Here is a 22,457-nt window from a genome sequence, read left to right as displayed (position 1 = left end):
TCCAAACTATCGGAATCAGGTGTTCCAATCACTTCCATGGCTACAGGTTAAGCACCATTGCAGACTGTTTTTACAAATATTTGTGAAAAACTGGGTCACTCTCAGGAGCTCAGTGAATTCCAGCGTGGAACTATGATAGGATGCCACCTGTGCAACAAATCCAGTCGTGTATTTTCCTCACTCCTATATATTCCAGTCAACTGTCAGCTGAATTATAAGAAAATGGAAGTGTTTGGGAATGACAGCAACTCAGCCACGAAGTGGTAGGACACATAAACTGACAGAGCGGGGTCAGTGGATGCTGAAGCGCATAGTACGAAGAATTCACCAACTTTCTCCAGAGTCAATCATGTGGCCTTCAGATTAGCTCAAGAACAGTGCACAGAGAGCTTCATGGAACAGGATCCATGGTTGAGCAGCTGCATCCAAGCCATACATCACCAAGTGCAAAATGTCAGATGCAGTGGTGTAAAACACGCCGCCACTGGACTCTAGAACAGTGGAGGCACGTTCTCTGGAGTGATGAATCGCACTTCTCCATCTGGTGTGGATGAACTTGACTGGCCTGCACAGAGTCCTGATCTCAACCTGATAGAACACCTTTGGGATGAATTGGAGTGGAGACTGAGAGCTAGACCTTCTCATCCAACATCAGTATGTGATCTCACAAATGCGCTTCTGGAAGAATGATCAAAAATCCCCATAAACACACTCCTAGACCTTGGGCATAGCCTTCTCAGAAGAGTTGAAGCTGTTCTAGCTGCTGTTCTAATTATTTTTAGACATGTATTATATATATATATATATATATATATATATATATATATATATATATATATATATATATATATATATAGTGTTATTATATTTGTATTATATTATTTTTAGACATGTAGTATTCTATATACATTTATATGTATTTTTTAAAATAAGAAATGTCTGACACACACTGAATGGTGTCTTAGCAACATATGGTGCCATCCCATGAACACCCTCAGTCTCCTCAAACATCCTTCAGTAGAAGCACGCACTCACGTTCTCTCGCCCAGACTACTGGTAGTCTGTCGACAAAATTTGTAGACTGTTACCCTGACTGGTAGAACGTCACCCTGGCAGATGGCAGTGGGAACTGATGACAACAAACACTCGTGAGAAAATCATAATATGGTGTAATATGATAACAGGGCAAATGTCTTGTCATTTACTCATTTGCTCCTGTCTTCTCCTATTTTCAGGCCTTAAGGTGGTTTCAGTTAAAAAGCCTGTGGACATTAAGTACTGCTGTAATTATTACTAAAACTGTCTTCAGTAAAAAACACTTTATAAAAACATAAATAAAAAAACATTAGAAATAAATGTCACTGAATGAACAGTTAACCTTGTGAGCACATTTCATATGGCAAGCGGAAACCATGACTGAAAGTCCACCAGTGGTAAAATCTTCAGCAGAGATCAGTAGGCCTACCACGGTTTCAAAAAACGCAAAATTCACCATAAAACCACATCCGTTTTTATCTATCAGTGAGCATCTATAAAAATTTCCCAGAATTTGAGCAGTTGGACAAACGTATTCTAGATTAAGACGAATAAAAAAACACACACACACACCCGAGGTCAACTAAATAGAAAATCCACTATCTGGCGTTGTTCTTTGGGGAAAGCCCTATGTCGGTCCTGCCCCCGTGACGTCACGGGCACAGCTAATACAAGAATGTAGGCATGATGGTTTCCAAAGAGAAGGACAATAACCAAAACAATAATGATCGTGGAGAGGAGGACATTAGGTAAGGACCAATAAACTGTACGTTTGTGGCAGTGTCACGTTCATTTACAGGTTGTGCACAGCGAGTTCGAACTGTAACGCGCAGCCTCTCCCGAAACTCTGCGGGTTAACCGAGAATGCGACATGGTTCAGATGTGGGTGTTGCAACGTTCATCTCAAATGGCTCCACATGTTTTAGCTACATGTGAGAGAGACATCGTTATTTGTGAAAATGCACAGATAAATCCGAAAGAAGCACACAGTGACGATAGCATGCGCCTCTAAAAACTTTCTCTCCTAATGTATTCAACGTTGCCTCACGTGGCGTTGTCATTATCCTAAATGCATAGGAGGAGTTTGTTTCAAGCGATCAAGACGGATAATCCAACATCTGAACGTACATCGTATGTGCAGGCCATCGCTTAAACTTGATCTTATGCCTGTACTTTATCTCTGCAGTTACAGAGTTGGAGATGCCTACCTGTTCTTGTACTATTTGCTGCAGTTCTACGGACACACGTGGATCTTTACAAACATGTCTGCTAGATTCATATCGTTTGGCAGTGGTAAGCAGCGGGGTGATCCACCATAAACAAACATTGAAGGAGGCATGCTGGAGTTGTTTAGCCTTCTTCAGGTGGTTCTTAAGTGCACCACGTACTACACGTAAACATACAATAAAAAGAATTGCAAAATGTTCAACTGGAATAAGGGAAGTAAAAAAAATCACAACGGTTTAACTAAAAGACGTGTCAAGATTAAATTACAGACCGCCCATAAATACTCCATTGCCCACCTTTGGCCCTGCCGTTGTGTATATGAAGTCATCTAGCTTGTTTTTAACTCCCTCACATACTCTGTCGTTAGACGCGTTGGCTGGCACCTTCTACTTTGTGGGAGTGATGATGAGTTCATGCCAGCTTCTGTCAATACTGGAGCTGTTCCACATAGCAGACGGACTTGAGAACCGCAGACTTCTCGCTCGGTTTGTCCAGGTAACGCATGTGTAGGCTAGGAGGGTGTTGGATTGCTTGTCCAAAGAGTGGGCATTCACTGATTTCGAAAGGTCATGAAGTGTGCAGCACCTACATTTTGATTAGCTAAAGTTCAAATGCTTCGTGCATGCAGTCTAAATCTTTTATTCTTATGTCATCGCAGGTGATGCAGAGAAATTTCGTTTTATTCTTGATCATAAATCAAGAGGAGTTTCAGAGCAAAACTATAGTGTGTGTGCTGTTTTATCTGTGGAACGTGTTAGGCCTGTTAAGGTGCGTATCCTGAATGCATACATCACCCCGGCCTTTTCCCATTATATTCACGCATTTCTAGGACTGCAATCAGTTGTTGCTCTTTTCATGTTCGCAACATTTTATATAATGCGTCCATTTAAACCGCAGTTCACCCCATTTCAATGAAAACGTCAGGCGTGCTAATGTGTCACGAAGCCCAGCTTTGAAAGTCCAGAAACCGCACGGTCAGCTCTTTAGCTAAGGTGTCGGTTCCGCAGGTACCCGTGCGAGCTGCTGTGTCTCATCAGCACCCCGTCGATCAGCCTGGTGTGGACCCGTTACACCCTCTCCGTCACCGTGTATGGCCTGTCTGTGATCGCGGAAGGTAGGCCGCGTGCATCGATGCCACCGGAGTAGATGCCACAGTAGTAGACGCGTGCATAATTGTTCTGTAGCGAATGCAAATTGCTCCCTAATTAATTATATAGTTTGACAACTAAGATCTGCAGATGTAAAGTAGTTCGGACTGTGGCAAAGTGAGAGTTTGCTTCAAAGTGTTACAAGTAGCCCATGTGGTTAGGAAATAGATCATTGAGCAAGCAGGAAAAGGCACACAGGAGACAGCATACTGAGATGCTGAGAGTTAGGAGGGGTTGTATTTAGGGGCCACACCGCAGCCCGCAGTTTTTGCCATTGCACAACACCGGAAAGACAATGAAAACATACACTAACCAGTGGTGAAGGTTTCATTTAATCTTTGTAGGGGGGCGGGTACTGCTCACACTGCCTAAACTATGTGAGCAGGAATTATTGGGACACACACATCCATCCTCCATCCCCACAATACTTTTTATACCTTTTACGCTTTCTAAGAGAAGTGTATTTTTGGTACAAGTACAACGTTGCCCAGAAAGTTGATTTCATCAGTCTTACTTTTCAGTAAAACGGTCTACCAGCTGTTGTCCGGTCACAACACTAATGTGTCTTCCTCCTTTCTCTCAGGAGTCAGTGTTCTACAGGCATTGCCATATTACAAGTCTCAGGGAATATTCTCTGGCCAGATTCCCGCCCCAGGTCCTGTCTATGTCTATTTTCCGTACCTGCTAATGGCCTATCTCCCACTGTTGGCTCTAGGTGAGACACAAACCGCCTGCTGCAGCAATGAATACACCAAAGCAAACGTTAGCTTGCACGCCTCTGCTAAAAGCCTTTATCTATACATTTTTAAAAGGGTCTGCCATAACATTTCAAATCTTACTGCAAGAACGGAGACAGTCGCTTGTGAGTTGGAGTGAGACGAAGAAGAGGAACTAAATGAAGAGGGAAGGACACCATTTTATTGAGGACAAACACAACCCTTCCGTCTCCTTCCTCTTTTCTATAGCTGGACGCATATGGTAAATCTGACACAGGACATATAATGTGGCTCTTGAAGTAAGTGCAGTAAATACTAAATACTGCACAGTATGTATTACTCCAAACAATTATTTACCTGCAAGGAAATGAATACATTTTTAACTGTAATTGTTTTCACCACAAACACTTATGCTGTGTAGCACTATTGTAATGTATTAAGTGTGAAGTTACTTATGTTAGTTACCAATGGCTTTGTCTTCTCAAACAGCTGATGTTTTGAAAATCACATGCTTTAAAAAAATTTTTTTAAATTTTTACTATATAACACAACAGTGCAGTTCCAATTTTAATGTTGATTTTTTTTTTATTATTATTTTGGTCAGAGGGAGATTCATGTAATCATCTTTACCACACTAAGTACTTGAGTAAAACATGTAAACTTTGCCTGAGACTGAGAGTCTGGCTTCTTAGCGTAGCTATTCAGCTACTTGGGTGTTTTGGTGTTGCTAGGTGACTATGCACACTCGACGATCAGTCCTTGTATTTCTCTTCTCTTGAGAATCCACATTTGGACGACAAAGACGCAAAATGTCTTTGCGATGCACAAACCAGTTTGGACTTTCAAATTGCTTGAGGTTCATAGCAAAAATAAGGGGTTTCCTTCAGCGAGGCAAAGCTGGCTAGGAGTTCTCTACGAAGGTCACCAGCCGTAGGCTCTGGTCCACACAGCCTTCTTCTTGAACTCTGGGGTGGACCTCAACGCCAATAATGATGCTGAACAGAAAAGAAAAGTCACTTTAAAGGTGGCTTTCTAAACCGAAACCTACACCCAATTTCTTTAAACTAGCTTACACATCTTTAATTGTAACCCAAAAGGTCCTTGTACAACCAATGTAACTTCAAATCGCATTTAAATAAACTGGCAATGTCATCGGAACACAGTTGGCAGACCACTAGATTTTTAACACTCTGCTTCTCACCTCGGGCTGTGAAGATCGCTGTTTGCGATAAGGATTCCTCAGGTGCTTCTGCTAAGCTGAAGAGCCAATCAGTGACCTGAGAAAAAGACGAGCACGAGTCATCTCTACAGATTTCTACTGCTCCCTCCACTTCCCACTTGTCCTGAGATATCTCCTTTCTAGCAGCACTGCCATAGGGGCTTGCAATAGTGTACAAAGACAAAAACTACTCCGAGCCCATATGGTTCATATGTATGACTCATGCCTTTGATAATTAATGGCGAATAAGAATTTGAACATTATTGTCATGTTTATGATTTCGTGAGGGTCCACACCTTCTGTGACTGGGCCTTCCATGGGTCTTTGGTGAGCAGCTCCTTCAGGCTGTGAGGCAGCCCCAACAAGCATTGTTTAACGGACTCCTCGGCGATGGCTGCGGTCATGTAGAGGCCGTCGGGCTGGTCCAGGTGCTCCATGGGTGACTGTTTCCACGGAAACCACTGGGCCCGGGCGCCGACGAGGAGAGGCATGGAGTGGTCAGCCCAGGACGCCAGCGCGGCAGCGAAAACACCGAGCAGGAAGTCGGTGGCCTGCAGTTGGGGTCACAGACGCGGGTTGTTACGGTCACACGAAAGGACAACATTGTAAACAGCTGGGCTCAGTTAGGAGTTGAAAGCCCTTCACCGAAGACCGCGCACATGCACGGAGGATCACAGACGCCCGTCTAACTTACTCCTGTACCTTCCTGTACAATGAAAAAACATGGCGGCACAAAACATGACCTCACACAGCCTCACGTCTACGCTAGCAAGGACAGACAGGCAGTCATGTGGGGGGGGGGGGGGGGGGGGGGTTCCTCTGCGGATCTACACACCTCCTTGGTGTTATTACATTTCACCGTGGGGGCACCATATGCCACGTTCCTGATGTGACCCATTAGCTCCAGCAGCCAATCCATTCTCTTAGACACACCTAAAGACAAACAAGACACGCCCACACAGGCCTTTATACATCATAATATGTTAATAAATAATGTAATTATTATTTATAATAGTGTCATTATTATTCATGACCACTCAATACAATATACTGCACCGCAATAAAGACAATAATAGAATTTTGCAAAGAAAACTGCAGAACAAGAAGCACAATTGCTTATCAGCAGAATCAAAGAATGCACACAAAAAGTCAGTCAATCCACTAAGTGAGAAATGTTGATGTCAAACGCCATCGGTGTTCACGACCAGACTTGCATCCTCTGGCTAATGACTTCTGCTCAGGAAGCCACAAACAGCCTTTCTAGTATCGTCAACTCTACAAACTCAAGCTTGACTGGCTATCTATAGCCCTAGCTGTCAGAATGACTTCCTCTAGTGGCTTCACCACTGGCCAGCCAGCGTCTATTCTGATAACTGGACCTTCAGGCTGTGCAGACATCTCGTCTCTACAGATGGTTGCCTTGGTGCCCAGCATGTAAAAGAAGCCACTGTTTTCATTTTTGGCATTGTTTTATGAATAAATTGTTGATAAAAGAAAGAACTTTTTTGAAGACTGCATTTTACATACCACATTCAGTTTACTTAATGTCATTAGCCGTACCGTAAAAAGTGATTCAGTACTGCTTAACAGAACAAAATATAAGAGACTTTTCATTCATTTTTCTTCTCTGGATTCTTCCTTCTCTGAATCTTGACATATGGTGCTTTGCAAAAGATTTTCTGAATTTCTATATTTTGATCCCCTAAGTCTGACAATTGGAACTTAGAATTTTCAGACTTTTCAGGTCTTCATAAAAACTGTGGTATGGCTCTTGCTCTGAAAACTGTTCAGTCATATTCTGATCAAGAAAGCCCAGTGAACTAGTGCGAGTGATGATTAATGAATCACTGATATTGAGTAAAGTGAAGATCTCCAAGCCTCCCACAAGCAGCACTTGGAATGCTGACCGTAATGCTCTTGAGAATTTGCTAATGAAGCCCTCGGAGCAATTACCATAGAAGAATTCATGAAATATTTTGCTTGCCTGTGTTGGGGCTGGAGGCCAAACGTGATTGGTGGAAGCACTGCAGTAGCAGCCAGCTGATTTGCATCCTCTTCTCTGATTTGCTTGCTTGTAGGATGGTACTGATGACATCATTGAGTCCCAGGAGTGGGATTCTGCCTTTTGAACTTAAGTATGACAGAACGAAGGCTGTCTTCTCAACGTTGGCCTGTAGAGGTCACCGGTAAACAAACAGAAAAGTGTTGGCCAGTCCTGCATTGCTCTCAGTGGGGTTTTCCATCTTCTAACACTCATAATTAAAGGGATGGAAGACTTGATTAACTTGATGAATCACAACAACTACTGGAGCAGGGAAAAGATACTTATGTTACATCTTATATGCAGGTCACATAGTGATTTTATCAAACAGGCAATTGATTTGAATAGTTTAGCCAGTAAGACGTTTTGTCACAAGCTAAATTGCCCTACCTACATAACTAACGAACAGAAACATTTAATTGAGGTTTGGTAGTGGAACATCTCAACGGAAAGTGTCTGTACCTCTGTGACTTTGACGATCCTGTCAATTTCTGTGTCACTCATTTCTGACAGACAGGAACAGATGCCTTCATAGAGCTCCACCTCATCGACCTATGGTCAAAGCCAACAGCACACGCCGATTAACAGACAGTGGGTAGTGGCTTCTGTGCCAAAACCCAGTTCAAAGACTACCCCCCCCACCCTGTGGCCGTACCTGAATGCCATCAGGTAGATGGTTGAAGATCTTCTCTGTGGTGGAGCACAGGGTGGTCCAGCAGCTACGGGCTGGATCGGGCAGCGCCATGGCCTTGGCCAGGCCCGTCAGGACGGCCCGGCAGAGGGGCAGCTGCTGGGCGCGTGTGCCCGGTAGGAACTGCTGCACGGCCAGGCTCTCCACGTGCACCTGCAGCTTGTCCTCCGCCACGTGTTTCATCCAGGAACACAGACGCTCGTAGAGGAGAACTCGTGTGCGGAGCTGCGGTGGAGGGGAGGCGGAGTGAGGAGACAGAGTGGGAGGAGACAGAGTGGGGAGGAGACAGTGAGAGTAGATAAAGTGAGAGGAAACAGAGTGAGGTGAGACAATGAGTAGACTTCAGAACAACTGTAATGTCGGGCTGTTTGTGGTAGTTTATTAGAATAAAAACGCTCAACACCTGGGGCAGCTGTGTATACATCTTTCCATTTGTGCTTAGCTTCCACTGAGCAAGCTAAATATGTTAATAGCGTGTTAATAACGCATCAAAATGAGTTGTCCTTCAGTTACTGCGCATGACGCATTTAGATATATAGGTCCATTATCTCTTCAGCTCTACGTCAACGTCCATCAGAATGAACGAATCCACCTTTCTGCCTGGTGCATAACTTTTAAACAAAGCCATGTAGATGTGCTGTATCTGTTCGTCAAAAAATGGAAAGTGCAGCACGAAGACGGAGAAACCCGCTGGCACTCACTCTCAGGCTGTGGACGAGGGGAGGGGCCAGCCACACCCCCAGGAAGAGGGAGGCACTGGGAGAAGACTGGACCTGACTGACAGCCAGCTCCAGGCAGTGATGTTGCACCTCCTCACCTACAGAGGGCGCAGTGGAGCATTCAAATGTTCATGCGTGTCTTTTTTGACATTCCAAGGGTTTCGCCTTAAAATGATGCCTATGTTGGTTAATGCTTCAGTCAGAATACATTTTCCATGTTGTAATACGCAAGCATTTTTAGCAGAACCATTATGAACATTATGTTAAAAGTGCCTGAGCGTTTTTCAGCCTTGGTTTTATGTGCAGGGTTCTCTGTGCCTTCCTGCAAGTTTAAGTGCTACTGGTAGATTGTCGCATTTCTGACACTGTTACAGAAATCATGCGTACATTAGGATTAAATAACTGTCATTCACTACAGAGCTTTAACAAATGACCCAATCAACATTGGGAACTTGGTGTTTACCAAAGTTGAGTCTCATAAGGGGAGAGAGGATGGAGTTCCAGTTGACGGGTGGATATTGGAAACTGGCCCCCACAGTGGCCAGGGGAGCCAAAACGACCTTTATCAGACCGGGAGGAAAGACTTCAGGCCCTACACAGAAAGACAACACACAAACATCATCATTAATGCAGAGTCTGTTCTGAAAAGGGCCAACAAAGGTTCCCAAGTCCAGAGCAACACCTTTCCTTCCGGCTTCAATGATGCAGTCAGTGGAAGCTCTGACAACGCTTTTCTCAGGGAGGTAACTGAAGTCTTGAGGCACTGAGAAAGAAAGAGAGAGAGCGATAGAGAGAGAGAGAGATTTACGTTTTTTACAGTATTTTATGGGATATTTTTATGGTTGTTGTGTGGAGGCTTGCAGCCACAGTCGTTTGGGAGCCCTCTCACCCGCAGTGCTGCTGTGCCTGCTGGACAGGTGAGCCAGGTACAGGTGACCCAGCAGAGACGCTCCGTTAGACTGGAGGCCTGTCGCTCCGGAGAAAGAGATGATCTGGGTGGCAGCAAGACGGACAAGAGTGAAATCGAACACGCCGTTTTAGGAGGGGACAATCCGGTGAGGTTGCGTCGCACGCTACGACCGCAAAGGCCAGAAAGACGTAGAACATGAAGACACGCGGGGGGGGGGGACGGAGCCTGACCTGCGTAATGGATCGTATGACGTCGTTCAGCCGGGCCTGGTCCTGCGAGGACTGCTCAGATTGGCTCTTGAGCTGGAAGAGACGGAAATATCACCGCTGACCTGTCGACTGGAGCTAAACCCAGTAAAAGGTGTTTTTTGACTCAAGTGGAAGTATGGCGGTTTTAATAAATGTACTTATAGTCAGAAAGTAGGGTGTCTTTGGAGTTTTACTACATAATACAGGACTTTGCTTACCAGTCAAGGCTTATATTAGACTTGCATGCATCTGATAATCATACAAATGACAGATATGAATTAATATTTTCATAGGCAACCACTGCAACAACTGAATGCATGTGCAGAGGTGTGCCTATTTCTGAGGGGGTACCAATAGACTACAGCCTAGTCTATATTTAAAAACATAGGCAATTTAGACATCTAAAAAAAACATATACACATAAAACCAACACAAACAACCAAGAAGGTCCATTGTCGTATGGTAGATATTCCTGTAGATGTGCGTAGATGTATAATAGAGATGAAGCATTGATGAAGTTGGACGTGCTGCCCCCCCAGAAGCATTTGGTCATGCAATATTTTTTATGGTCGCATCCGTTATAATTTTCTGTTACGTGATTACTGGATGAGATGAAAATGTATCTTTATAAACATTTTCAAATGTATGTTTTTCAACTTTCTTTGCTTAAGAAATGACATCAACATGCATTCTGCTGTTTCACAGCAATCAAGTGTTTACCCTTTTACCCTTCACTGTCTGCAGGCCTTGTTGCATATATTTCGCAATTAGTAAATCAATATAGGCCTACAATAAAGACAGTAAAAAGACCAAAAAGTAGGAGAAGGAGTTATAGGCTACTGAGTGTTGTTATTACATGAATGCAGATGGGCATTTTTCACAGGTAATGGGGAACTTCCCGTTTCTTCTTTCACAAATGAATGTAATTTATGTTGCCTAACAAAACGTATACAACAGAAGACGTTCAGCTTAACACATAGATTTGTAAACTCTACCTTAATTATTTGTATGTGGTCGTCCTCACGTTATCTATCATTGATTTGGGTTAGAGCAACTAGTTTATCAGGTGACCATCGGCTATGCTTAGTAATTTGGTGCTGTATGAGACATTTTACTGCACAACAAAATGATTTCACGTTGGGCTTAGAGGGCAAACGGTACGATTTGACTTGATGTGTATGTGACCTGACTGGTGCGGCACGGGAGAAGAAGTCTATCTGTGACCATGTGTGCTGTGCTGAAGACGCTTCCTTCCACTCGCTGAACTGAACTGCTGCTGCAGCGCATCTGGTGTTAAAGGAAGAGAGAGGTCGGGTGTGTGTGAGGTGGTGGCGCATTTCAGGGCATTGTTTTTAATCACGCAGGTTTCCAAAAGATCATTTCAAACCGACCTCAGTAAAATGATAATAATAATAAAAAACGAAGTTTCAAAAGGGCACTTTCGTTGATAAAGGGCAGAGTTGGTGGTGCTTTAGCCTATGTGTGCACGCCACTGTGTATATATATATATATATATATATATATATATATATATATATATATATATATATATATATATATATAAACTAAATGCTAAATTTTCAAATCACATGGGTAACAACTTCTAATTTTTTCATTTCATAATTTCATAAATTCTAATGTTTCAAGCTTGGATAATATATCAGTATCTCAATAACACTTGGGAAAGTGTTATAAAGACAGTTGTAGTTGTTGAGTTAAACAATGATGAAGACTTGGAGTATCACTAACAGTGACTATTTTGAAAGAACAGAGGTAACGTGTGACACACACACACACACACACACACACACACACACACACACACACACACACACACACACACACACACCATCCTTGTTTCTTCTTGATTGGCGCTTGGTGAATAAATATAAATTCAAAGTACCGAGTCTGCTTTTAAAATGTGGTATAACACTGCAGGTCCTTGCTGGTCCAGCCATTTGCCCCCGCCGCAGAGGGTGTGCTAGTCTGGATAAGTGTGTGTCTCTGTCCTTGTTTTCTTCTTGTTTCTGAATGGGTGGATGAATGAGTGCGTGTTGGAGGGAGGGGACATATGGCCAGGTTTGGAGGTGTGAGGGTGAATTTGAGTGTATGTGTGTGTGTGTGGGGGTGGGTGTGTGCATGGTGGGGGTGTATAGGGGCGAATGTAGGGTGGGTTTGGTTATGTGGGTGAGGACAGCTGGTTCTGGGTCGGGGCTGGTCGTGCCCGGTTCACTCCCGGACGCTCCCCTGAGACTACTGCACCACTCCAGAGGGGGGGCACCTTGGAGCTCCGGAGTCCGGCTTGGCCCCCCGGCGTAGGGGCGGTTGGCCCGCTCCCCTGGGCGGTGGTGGTATGGGGCGGCCGGGTGCTCCTCGGCGGGAGGTGGGCCCTGCCGGGTGGTGGGTGGCTTTCCGGGCGCGTGGCGCCGTGGTTTTGCCGCTGGCCCCTGGGGGGGGGGGCATCCTGGGGGGGAGGCGCTCTGTTCCCTCTGGTTCCCCTGGACCTGCGCTCCTTGACTGGTGGGGCGCTGTGCGGGGTCTCTCTCTCCCGCCTGCGGGGGCGGGCGGGTGAGGGTTTCTGGGAAGTGCGGCTCTGGTACTCCACCGCTCTGTGGGGGGCCGTGGGCGGGTGGGATTCCCGGGTCTCTCTCCGCCCGCCTCTGGCCTCTGGGGGAATGCTGTCGCAGCTACCCACCCTTGCTGGTAAGTACATTCCATACATCTATCCTATGTTGCACTTCTAGGTTGCACATAAACACACACTCACACACACCCATACATCGCACTCATCTGCACTATATGTATTTGGTTTACTTTCTGTACTTCTTTGCAGTGGTCATTTGAGCTGGTTGCGTGTTTTATTTTATTATTATTATTATTTTATTATTATTTTTTTTTTTCTTCTTTTCTTTTTCTTCTCCTTTCTTCTCCTACCTCTCTGTCTTTTCCCTTTTTATTATTTCTCTCCCCCTCTTTTCTTGGTCCACCTAACCCCAATAATTATCACTTTGCATATTGTTATCACTATATATTGTTATCACTACACTATATATTATACAGAATTGTTATAATTGCCATTTAAATCTGTACATAAAAACAAAGTTGTCCTCCAAAGATGGGGGGGTGGAGGTGGGCAAAAAAATAAATAAATAAATAAATAAAAAAAAAATAAAAAAAAATAAAATGTGGTATATACTATACTGAGTATATACTACAGATATTTCTGAGGAAATGTGAGTAGATGTACAGACAGAAGGACAGAAATGATCAAGTACAGATATTTGAAAAAATGACGTAAGTGCAGCAACAATTACTTCACTGTATACTGATACACAGGTATTCTTTTAAAAACTACAGCATAGGGTATGGTTAGAACTGAAACTATATTATTTCTGGGCTCTATGGCACCCTCTAATGACCGTGTACTGCCACTACAGCACAGTGTCCTGAAGAGGCTGGCATCCCTCAGAATTTCGAGTTCATTCTTTGGGATGTGCTCTAGATTGTTTTTATGGCAATATGCTGCTTTGCTTCTATAAAAAAGTACCCTCCCACGTACAAGCAGGCCAGCCCATCTCAGCTTGCAGCTTCTACAAGCACCCCTACGTCTTGCGCATCTCACGTGGCAGCTGGATTCTGTTCTGTTGTCTACAAAACGTGTGGACCCACAAAAACGATTTACGCTCTGGCACAGTGAAAGGCGCCAACATTTACAGCATAAATCCTAATTCGAACTGGCGATGCTAGTGGACGGCACCCTCATGACTAAAGTATTGTGATGACACGTTTAAGTCCATCTTTTCATCTTTTGGGAGGCCTGTGTAATCAGAGTCATCCACAAGGATTTCATTCACACTGGGGGAAAATCCTTCCCTCACTACTGTTGTCAAGTTCCACTGTTACTATGGAGACACTTCCTGGCCACCTTCCAAGTATGGTGGCATTTGCATTTAAATGGGGGAGACAGTCTGTGTGTGTGTGTGTGTGTGTGTGTGTGTGTGTGTGTGTGTCTTGTGCTTGCGTGCGTAAAGCGGGTGGGCACTGAAGGGTGCAATTTTGCCACACAAAGACTAAGCTGGCACAGGTGCGGGTATTAAAAAGCAGAGCGGCAGGATGAGACTGGCATTCGGCTGGCACAATCACGGGCATCGGAGCCGCTGAAAATCGGCCTGGAGGAAGAAGCTCCAAACGGAAAGGTCCTAAAACCGCCACGTTTATAACCTCGGCTGTAAAAGTCCCTCGTTTGTAACCTGTGCGTCTACACAAACGAGAAAAGGAACCAAAGAACAGGTGTGTTCATCTGCACGCTGAGAGGCGTGGGCGGAGTTGGAGCGATTTCTCGCACGCGCGATTAAAAAGCTAGCGGTGCACGACCGACGGTCTCCTTTAAAACCCGAGCGGTGCGTGAGCGTGTTGGCAGCGATTCGTCCCACTGCCCCTGAGACGGGAGACGGGACGGCAGTGTCCCCGTCCTGGGGATGCCTACCTGAAAGAGAGCCGTCTCAGATCCCACCAGGGCGATGAGTCCGTTGAGGGCCGCCAGCCGCTGCGTGGTTGGGCAGCCCTGGTGGAGACGGGTGGAGAAGGAGGGGTGGAGGTTGAAGACTCATAAGTTCAATCTAAAAACGAGACCTACCTTACAGGAAGCTCCATCAGCTCAATCTGATTACACATATACTGATTACACATGGCAGATGTGCTGGTGGTGGGAGAATATCTGTTAGTGATCTAAAAGATCTAGTGATCTCTTGATCTCCTGCTGCAGAGCTGTGAGGGACGGAGCCTGGGCGCTACCTCTGCCAGCAGGATCTTGGTCCAGGCAGACAGCAGGCGAGGATGGATGTCCACCGCTTTACCGTGGCCGCACGAGGAGAGGCCATGAACCAGGAGACCCAGAGCCAGGGCGAAGCCTGGAGTCTGTAGGTGCGCACGCACACACACACACACACACACACACACACACACACACACACACACACACACACACACACACACACACACAGTTAATGCTAGCATCAAGTATATGAGCTCTTTCACATTTGAAACAATCTTTGTTGCTTCCAGGTACAGTGACATATTAGCAGTGTTTACAGGGCGAGCTCTCCTGGGACGTGCCATGACCTATGTCCTCACCTGCTGAGTCATGCCTAGCCTAGTCCCCTCACCTGCTGAGTCATGCCTAGCCTAGTCCCCTCACCTGCTGAGTCATGCCTGGCCTAGTCCCCTCACCTGCTGAGTCATGCCAGGGCTAGTCCCCTCACCTGCTGAGTAATGCCTGGCCTAGTCCCCTCACCTGCTGAGTCATGCCAGGGCTAGTCCCCTCACCTGCTGAGTCATGCCAGGCCTAGTCCCCTCACCTGCTGAGTCATGCCAGGCCTAGTGCCCTCACCTGCTGGCTCTCCTCAGTCATGGAGCGCAGAGTGTTCATCACCTCCTCAGCTCTATCGCCATCTACTGCACCGGAGCTAAATGCTGACACACCAGAGCACGCCACGGAATATCCCAGGACCTACATGAGAACCAACAAAGAGCAAGATGACTACAACGTACAGCAGCAATTAGAACCTGCATTAGAACCTCTGAGTTGGTCTGAACTGAGTTTTTGTTGAGATAAATGTTTTGTCCAAATGTCTAAATTTGGGATGAGTTGAATGCTTGGGCCGAATTGTGCTGGCTGTTTATTCGGAGTTTATTCGGACTGGGCAGAGCTGAGCCGAGCGTGTGGGCGGAGCAGAGCTGAGCGTGTGGGCGGAGCTGAGTCGAGTGCTTGGTGTGTGGGCGGGACCTCCTGCTGCATGCGTCCCGTGGTGCCACCGATACTGTCCCGCAGGGTCTGGAGCAGCTTCTCCAGGGAGAGAGCACCACGCCGTCGCTGCTCCACCTCACTGCTGCTGCACAGAGCACCGAGCAGCAGGCCGACAGCCAGCACGCATCCCGCACTGGGTGGACGAGACGGGGGACGGGGACACACAGAAGAAAGAAATGCAGAGACATTTACATTTTTGACATTTAGCAGACGCTCTTATCTAGAGCAACTTACAAACAGCTTAAGTTGTCTGCTCAAAGTATCTTTAGTTAGCACAAATAACTCAAAAATATTCTTAACTGAGACGCACACAGAACCTCAAATGTCAGGGCTGAAATCTAGAATACATTTTTAAAATAGGTATTAAAAAGCGGAGCCTTTTTTAAAATACACCACGCTGGGAATGTGTGGGTGGAGCTGAGTGTGGAGGCGGAGGTGTGTGGACACACTTGTACTCCAGCTGTGTGTTGAAGCAACACGACTCCAGCACCTCCAGAGAACTCAGCACCACATTGTACACGGGCTGCCCAGCGATGTCACTGCAACACACACACACACACACACACACACACACACACACACACACACACACACACACACACACACACACACACACACACACACAGTTATGCTGGTGCTTCACAAACGGGTCTTTCGCTTTCCCCCCTTGACCCCTCCCCCCACTCCCTCTCATTGGCTGAGCTGGACCTGGTACCGGGGCGACCTACCCGACCCTCTCCTCCAGCAGTCGGGCCGTCAGCAGGCCCAGAGCCAGGCCGCTGTGGAACTGCAGGGCCTGCGAGTCCTCGGCGGCGGGGGAGGACGGCAGACCCGCCCTCAGGACGCCCAGCACGGTGGGCGTGGCCTCCCTGTGGGTGGTGACCAGCACGGGCGACAGCATGGCCAGGCCCAGGGCGGCACAGGAGCGGGCGATGGCGCTCGCCGTGTTCTCGCCGGAGTAGGAGCGCTGCGGACGGCCAGAAGGGAACGTTATGGGACGCTCGGGCTTTAGAAGGACGTGGAGCGGCCGCTGTTCGACTACGCCTCCCACCCGCACGCCCGACCCGATTCACTGCGGTGTCTTTTTGTGCGATACGTGTTCACTGCTGGATTTTGCTTTCCTTCCAAAAATAGCTGCATGCTCTTGATCTGCGACGCTGACAGAGAGCACAGCTCTGCTGCCGGAAAAAAGCAACCCAGACCTGTCAAAACATGGAGCCTGTGGAATTCACAGAGCGAGGGCCCCCGGGGAGGCCCCTTCACATCAAGCGGGACAGAAAACTGCTTACACGGTGATAACTCATCGACGGTTGGACCAACTTATGCCAGGCAGAGTAAGACCAGTTGGGGAGATCGGGCGTCCGGGCGGTACAACCTGGGAGGTGTGGGAGTGTACTCACGTGCACAAACCAGGGGAAGACTTGTCCTCCAGGCCGACTGCTACTGCTCACGATGCTGAGGAGTGTGTCAATCACCATAGACAGCCAATGGGCTGTGGGTAAGATTTCTGGTCCCACCTTCGGACAAAACGAAAAAAATAAAAAATTAATAAAAATTTCAAGTCATAACCCTGTAGCAGGACTGTGCTCCATGATGTCCACTCCACAGGGCATGTAAACTTGGACAATGACATCAGCTGTCTTTTCACCTCGACCCCGCCGTCGCTCGAGGCCGGCAGGCTGCTCTGGTAGCGGCTCAACGCTACGGCGAGGCCGCTCAGCGCCAGGACGCAGTTCCCCTGGACCACTGGACTGTCCCTGCCCGCCACATGTCGACCATGAAAACAGCAAAAACGACAACAATGAAATCCTGCTGTCTATCTGTGTCTGGGATAACCAAGGCTTTGTAATCTGACTTAGGCCTCAGATAAGACTACGAGGAAAAGAGAAGGAGAGTGAGGGAGAGGAGAGAGGAGGGTTAGAGGAGAGGGGAGGGTTAGAGGAGTTGGGGGGGGTTAGAGGGGAGGGGGGGGGTTAGAGGAGTTGGGGGGGGTTAGAGGAGAGGGGAGGGTTAGAGGAGAGGGGGGGGTTAGAGGAGAGGGGGGGGGTTAGAGGAGAGGGGGGGGTTAGAGGAGAGGGGGGGTTAGAGGAGAGGGGAGGGTTAGAGGAGTTGGGGGGGGGGGTTAGAGGAGTTGGGGGGGGTTAGAGGAGTTGGGGGGGGGGTTAGAGGAGTTGGGGGGGGTTAGAGGAGTTGGGGGGGGTTAGAGGGGAGGGGAGGGTTAGAGGAGTTGGGGGGGTTAGAGGAGTTGGGGGGGGTTAGAGGAGTTGGGGGGGTTAGAGGAGTTGGGGGGGGTTAGAGGGGAGGGGGGGGTTAGAGGAGTTGGGGGGGGTTAGAGGAGAGGGGAGGGTTAGAGGAGAGGGGAGGGTTAGAGGAGTTGGGGGGGGTTAGAGGAGAGGGGAGGGTTAGAGGAGTTGGGGGGGGGGGGGGGTGTAGTAGTAGCAGTAGTCACTCACTTGGCTGCTGCCTTCACCACATCAGTCAGCTGGTCCCTGACCCTGGCGAGAGAGAGAGCGGAGGAGAGCTGATTTACGGCACTGTGCCGACATGCAGGCGAACCTTTCATCCCTACAGGCTGTGATTTACGAGTTGAGCTAATACACGCACACACGCTCACACAATACACACCAACACACACGTTCTCTGTCTGACATGCGTGCACGTGTGTACACACACACACACACACACACACACACACACACACACACACACACACACCTCCTCTCACACCATTCCCACTGCTCCATTGTCTCCGTGTTTGGGGGCAGAGGTAGTGACCCTGCACACCCCCACAACCCCCACAAGGCCCACAAGCCCCTGTGGCCCGTCGCACGGACGGGTCGGGATCCCCAGGAGGGGGATAAACACAACACTGAATATGAGGAAGTGGGCGGAGCTCTGCGGAACCCAGGATCCCAGGGGGCGGAGACTGAGTTCCTAGTATCCATCTGAACTTGTCACCATTTCCTTCACTGGCAGCCTGACAGGCAGCCAGAATGGAGTCCTGGGGTGTGAGTTATGACACCGCAGTGGACAGACGGTGTTACTGTGTGAATGTGTTTGTGTGTGTGTGCCTGTACGAATGTGTGCATGTGCAAGAGAGCCGAATGATCCTCTCCTTTACACACACACACACACACACACACACACACACACACACACACACACACACACACACACACACACACTATGTGTGTGTACCTAACTGCTCTTAAAGGGCACAGCAATCGCAGTTTAAACAGCAGTTTGGCAGAGTGCAAACTGCTCTGTACTGGCCCCTAAACAGGTGAGCACACACAGAGCTCATTCATGAGGAGACACCAGACATTAAAGAGTTCATAAGGCTGGGCCATCCTCACAGTCTCTCAGAAGATAAGGGGGTTTAAGGCTGGCCATCATAAGAGGCACTGAACTGTGTGCACACGTGTGCGTGTGAGTGTGTGCGTGCGTGTGTGTGTGCGTGTGTACGTGGTCTCACTCACCACAGCCAGGCACAGTGCTGTTTATACTGCAGCTCGTCTGGAGTCGTCTTCCCCTGCTTCTGTAGCATCTCCAGCTCAGCGTTGCGACCCTGCGACCCCCAACACACGCAAATCAGTCCACGAGTTAAGAACGCACGCAGGCCTTAGCCCCCCCAGGACCACGGGGCGTGACCAGAGTCGAGGTCCCCTAACCCTCGTGGCTGTTCGTTCTGTGAGGAGGTTAACCGGGGACAGGGCGCACGGCACACGCCGAAGGGCTCACGTGTTTCTCCGTGTTTCTCCGTGCGAAACGGTCACATTTGGCAGACACTGCGAGTAACGGCAAACGTCCACATGGAATGGCCTGCTGGGACGAGGCACCTGTGGGGTCACAGTGATGCTCCCACGCCTACACTGGCAGACTGAGCGTTCCTCGTCCTGATGGCGCGCCGAGATAATTGGCCGCAAACAGGCTCGCGTCTGTGTATGTGCGTGCGAGTTCCGAGCTTTCAGACGCGCTCGTTTCTCTGAAGGCGTGGCCGGGTCGGTTATCGGCGAGTGTGCGTGCGGAAGCGAGTGGCGGAATGCTGACAGGTGCAATTGAGAAGGATCCAAGCTAAACACGAACAGGAGCTGAAGCGTCAGCTCACACACACACACACACCTACCTGCAAGACGGCGTGGTACGCACGGCTCATGAAACCACGCCAAGCCTGAGGCAGGAGGAGTGAGCGATGCCACTCTGAAGGTTGGATGTTCACCTGAGAGAGAGAGAGAGAGAGAGAGAGAGAGAGAGAGAGAAGCTGTGAGTGATGGGTGATGAAAGTGGCGGAGCTGCTCCTAAGTGTTTTTAGAATTACAACACACCTCATGAACTTGACTTCACTCACACACATTAAGCAGGATGAAGATGATCACAAGGGGGCGCAATAGGTATTATTAACTACACGTCTAAAGCAGCACGACATCCTCCTTTTATTATAATCCAGTGAAGCATGAGGTACCTCATGGATAAAGGTGGTTAACATTTGTTGAAAGCTCCGCCCCCTGCTGACCATGAAGCGGATAATTGGTCGTCCATCTCTGTCAGTCTGGACCGGGAGGTCATAACATAGCAGCAAACCCGCTGAAACAAGCAGGTCATTACAAGCGTTAAAGTGCGTTTGATCATCGCATGATCTTCCCTTTGCTGCCTGGGAAATACAATCAAGCAGACGAGCTCATTTAAACAGCTTACAAACTTTATTAGCTTATGAACTTTATTACATTGACCTGGGTTATCCTTAGCAGTCAATATAGAAGACTGCTTATGGTAGAGCAGTCAGGGCGGTTCTGTCTGTGTTCTGCAATATTCATCCATCACAGTCCCAGTGTGTGAAGATGACCGGTGGGAACTACACCTGGTAGGTCTCCAGAACTCGAGCTGGACTTTATTGACAAACATTATAAAGTGTGTGGAAGTGAATTCCATCTATGGTTAATTAACAGGGAAGGTTGTTTCCAAAGTCTGTACCTGCAAGACCAGGTTTCAGGCCTGGCTGCTTGTTCTTCTCGTACGTTTTCAGCATGAAGGACGGGATTCCCGCGATGGTTTTGCCCTGGTCTGAGCGCAGGTTCCCCCCTCTCATGGCTGAATGGTACACTCCACGGGGCATTTGGTTCATCTCTTGTCTTACGAGGGCTGTTAGAAAGGTCTCGAGGGCTGGGTACGGGCAGGAGATGTAGGATTAGGTACAGGCCTGACTTCATGCAAAAACAATTTACAACATTTAGCAGACGTTCTTGTCCAGAGCAACTTAAAGAAGTGTTTTATCGTCTAAGAAGAAATCCTTATGTTCCTACATTATGATGTACATATGTACTGTAGATGTATTCTGGTTGTAGTTATGGAAGTTGAAGTTAAAGATGAACAGTGGACTGACTAAAAAAAACAGACTGAAGACTATAAAATAAAGTAATTAACAAAATCCTTATGAGGGTCTCTTCATTCTGATATGTTCAATTAATGACAGCAAGTCTCTCCACTATGGACGGAGTGTGATGTCGAGTGTCTCCCTGTCACCCTCTAATAAACCTGTGCCGACCTGTTTGTGGCGTCAGCACCTGAACCCGAGCTCACCCAGAGACGCTTGGGGATCAGGGTGGAGGCAGGGGGAGGTTTGGGGAGGTTGGGGAGGTTTGGGGAGGTTGGGGAGGTTGGGGGGGGGGGGCGGTCCTGGCGGGTTTGTCGTCTCTCCTGAGTGCTGTGTAGTGGTGAATTAGGCACTGATGAGGTCAACGACACCAACAAGCTCCGCCACCCCTAAACACCCCCAGTCGAAGGGAGTGTTTCACTTGCTGGAGCCACCCACAAGACGAAACACTTTTACTGAACACCAAGGCCAACACTGGATAGTTCCAGAAACACTGGATATGTTTTTTTTTTTTTGGGTGTTTGGCTCGTGCCACCGATGAGCATGAAACAAGGACACACCATTCAAGCAAAAACACAAAGCAAAAATTTTGCGCTAAATTACCTCAGCTGTAATATTTCAGAGTAACATTTAGTAGTAAATTAAGGGTCTTCTCCATTTCATGCTACAGCACGCAATCGTTTCATAAAGCTGAAACGTGCGTGGATTTGGAGGAATACATCACTTAACATGTCAGCACAGGTATAGGTAACTAATGAGAACCTTGTGCAGTGACGTCTAGGTCATCTGAAGTGCTCTACAGTGAGTGCCAAACTTGACTTCTTAAAAACCTTCCAGTCTGTGCATGCAGAAAGGACTGCTAAAATCTTTAAAGAAGGTTCATGAAGGTTCAAGAGGTAATGACATTTGCACAGGACTTACTAACCTAACTAAGGCAGTAACACTGTGTAACAAAGAACAATAACCGATATGTAACCTGCATACACATATCTGCTTACTCAATGAATGAAGGTTTGCTCACTCATAGAAGATGGACTGGAAGATGTGACTCTACCACTGGAAATTTCAAGCACAACTCCTGCCAGAGATTCCCCTATTTCCTATTCTTTAAAAATTGCATGAGATCATGACATCTCCTTGTGTGCTGTGAGAGTCTGAACAGTGCACACTAAGGGGGAATATCTCAGAATATCTGTAAACATTTAAAGCTGCTGTGTGCTTCGGGGGGCAAGACATTTCAACCAACAGTAAGCAGCTGTAGAACCATGAACAAAGGAACCGCACAACAGGAGCGCAAACCGCCACCCTTTTCAGCCCTTCTAAACG

The 22,457-nt window shown here is 47.5% G+C and overlaps 2 protein-coding genes across 3 annotated transcripts in view; one reads left to right on the top strand and one right to left on the bottom strand.

The window, feature by feature from the left end:
- Positions 1-1,624: 1,624 nt before the first annotated feature.
- Positions 1,625-4,791, top strand: hacd4 (3-hydroxyacyl-CoA dehydratase 4). Of its 2 annotated transcripts, none has more exons than XM_076973652.1 (7): positions 1,625-1,784; positions 2,222-2,328; positions 2,630-2,757; positions 2,921-3,030; positions 3,270-3,376; positions 3,994-4,125; positions 4,256-4,791. In XM_076973652.1, exons 1-7 carry the CDS (start codon positions 1,720-1,722, stop codon positions 4,303-4,305), a joined length of 699 nt encoding a protein of 232 aa, XP_076829767.1. In that variant the 5' UTR covers positions 1,625-1,719; the 3' UTR covers positions 4,306-4,791. The 2 variants fall into 2 exon arrangements, with proteins under 2 accessions (XP_076829767.1, XP_076829766.1); XM_076973651.1 differs by having other exon boundaries at positions 4,223-4,791.
- Positions 3,889-22,457, bottom strand: part of focad (focadhesin) — a 36,846-nt gene continuing 18,277 nt past the window's right edge. The window contains exons 20-44 of the mRNA XM_076973647.1: positions 20,732-20,920; positions 20,223-20,344; positions 19,887-19,979; positions 19,240-19,328; positions 18,214-18,255; positions 17,409-17,517; positions 17,161-17,277; positions 16,489-16,727; positions 16,210-16,299; positions 15,740-15,893; positions 15,344-15,463; positions 14,749-14,871; positions 14,441-14,518; positions 9,937-10,008; positions 9,686-9,788; positions 9,479-9,559; positions 9,260-9,388; positions 8,779-8,894; positions 8,042-8,302; positions 7,849-7,938; positions 7,330-7,516; positions 6,181-6,278; positions 5,642-5,896; positions 5,328-5,403; positions 3,889-5,121 (exon numbers count right to left, since the gene is read on the bottom strand). Coding sequence (XP_076829762.1) covers positions 5,048-5,121; positions 5,328-5,403; positions 5,642-5,896; positions 6,181-6,278; positions 7,330-7,516; positions 7,849-7,938; positions 8,042-8,302; positions 8,779-8,894; positions 9,260-9,388; positions 9,479-9,559; positions 9,686-9,788; positions 9,937-10,008; positions 14,441-14,518; positions 14,749-14,871; positions 15,344-15,463; positions 15,740-15,893; positions 16,210-16,299; positions 16,489-16,727; positions 17,161-17,277; positions 17,409-17,517; positions 18,214-18,255; positions 19,240-19,328; positions 19,887-19,979; positions 20,223-20,344; positions 20,732-20,920 — 3,107 coding nt within the window. The 3' untranslated portion in view covers positions 3,889-5,047. The remainder of the gene's footprint in view (positions 5,122-5,327; positions 5,404-5,641; positions 5,897-6,180; positions 6,279-7,329; positions 7,517-7,848; positions 7,939-8,041; positions 8,303-8,778; positions 8,895-9,259; positions 9,389-9,478; positions 9,560-9,685; positions 9,789-9,936; positions 10,009-14,440; positions 14,519-14,748; positions 14,872-15,343; positions 15,464-15,739; positions 15,894-16,209; positions 16,300-16,488; positions 16,728-17,160; positions 17,278-17,408; positions 17,518-18,213; positions 18,256-19,239; positions 19,329-19,886; positions 19,980-20,222; positions 20,345-20,731; positions 20,921-22,457) is intronic.

This window comes from Brachyhypopomus gauderio, chromosome 14 (assembly GCF_052324685.1).
Source record: "Brachyhypopomus gauderio isolate BG-103 chromosome 14, BGAUD_0.2, whole genome shotgun sequence".
NCBI lineage: Eukaryota > Metazoa > Chordata > Actinopteri > Gymnotiformes > Hypopomidae > Brachyhypopomus > Brachyhypopomus gauderio.
This window is presented reverse-complemented; position numbering and strand designations above follow the sequence as displayed.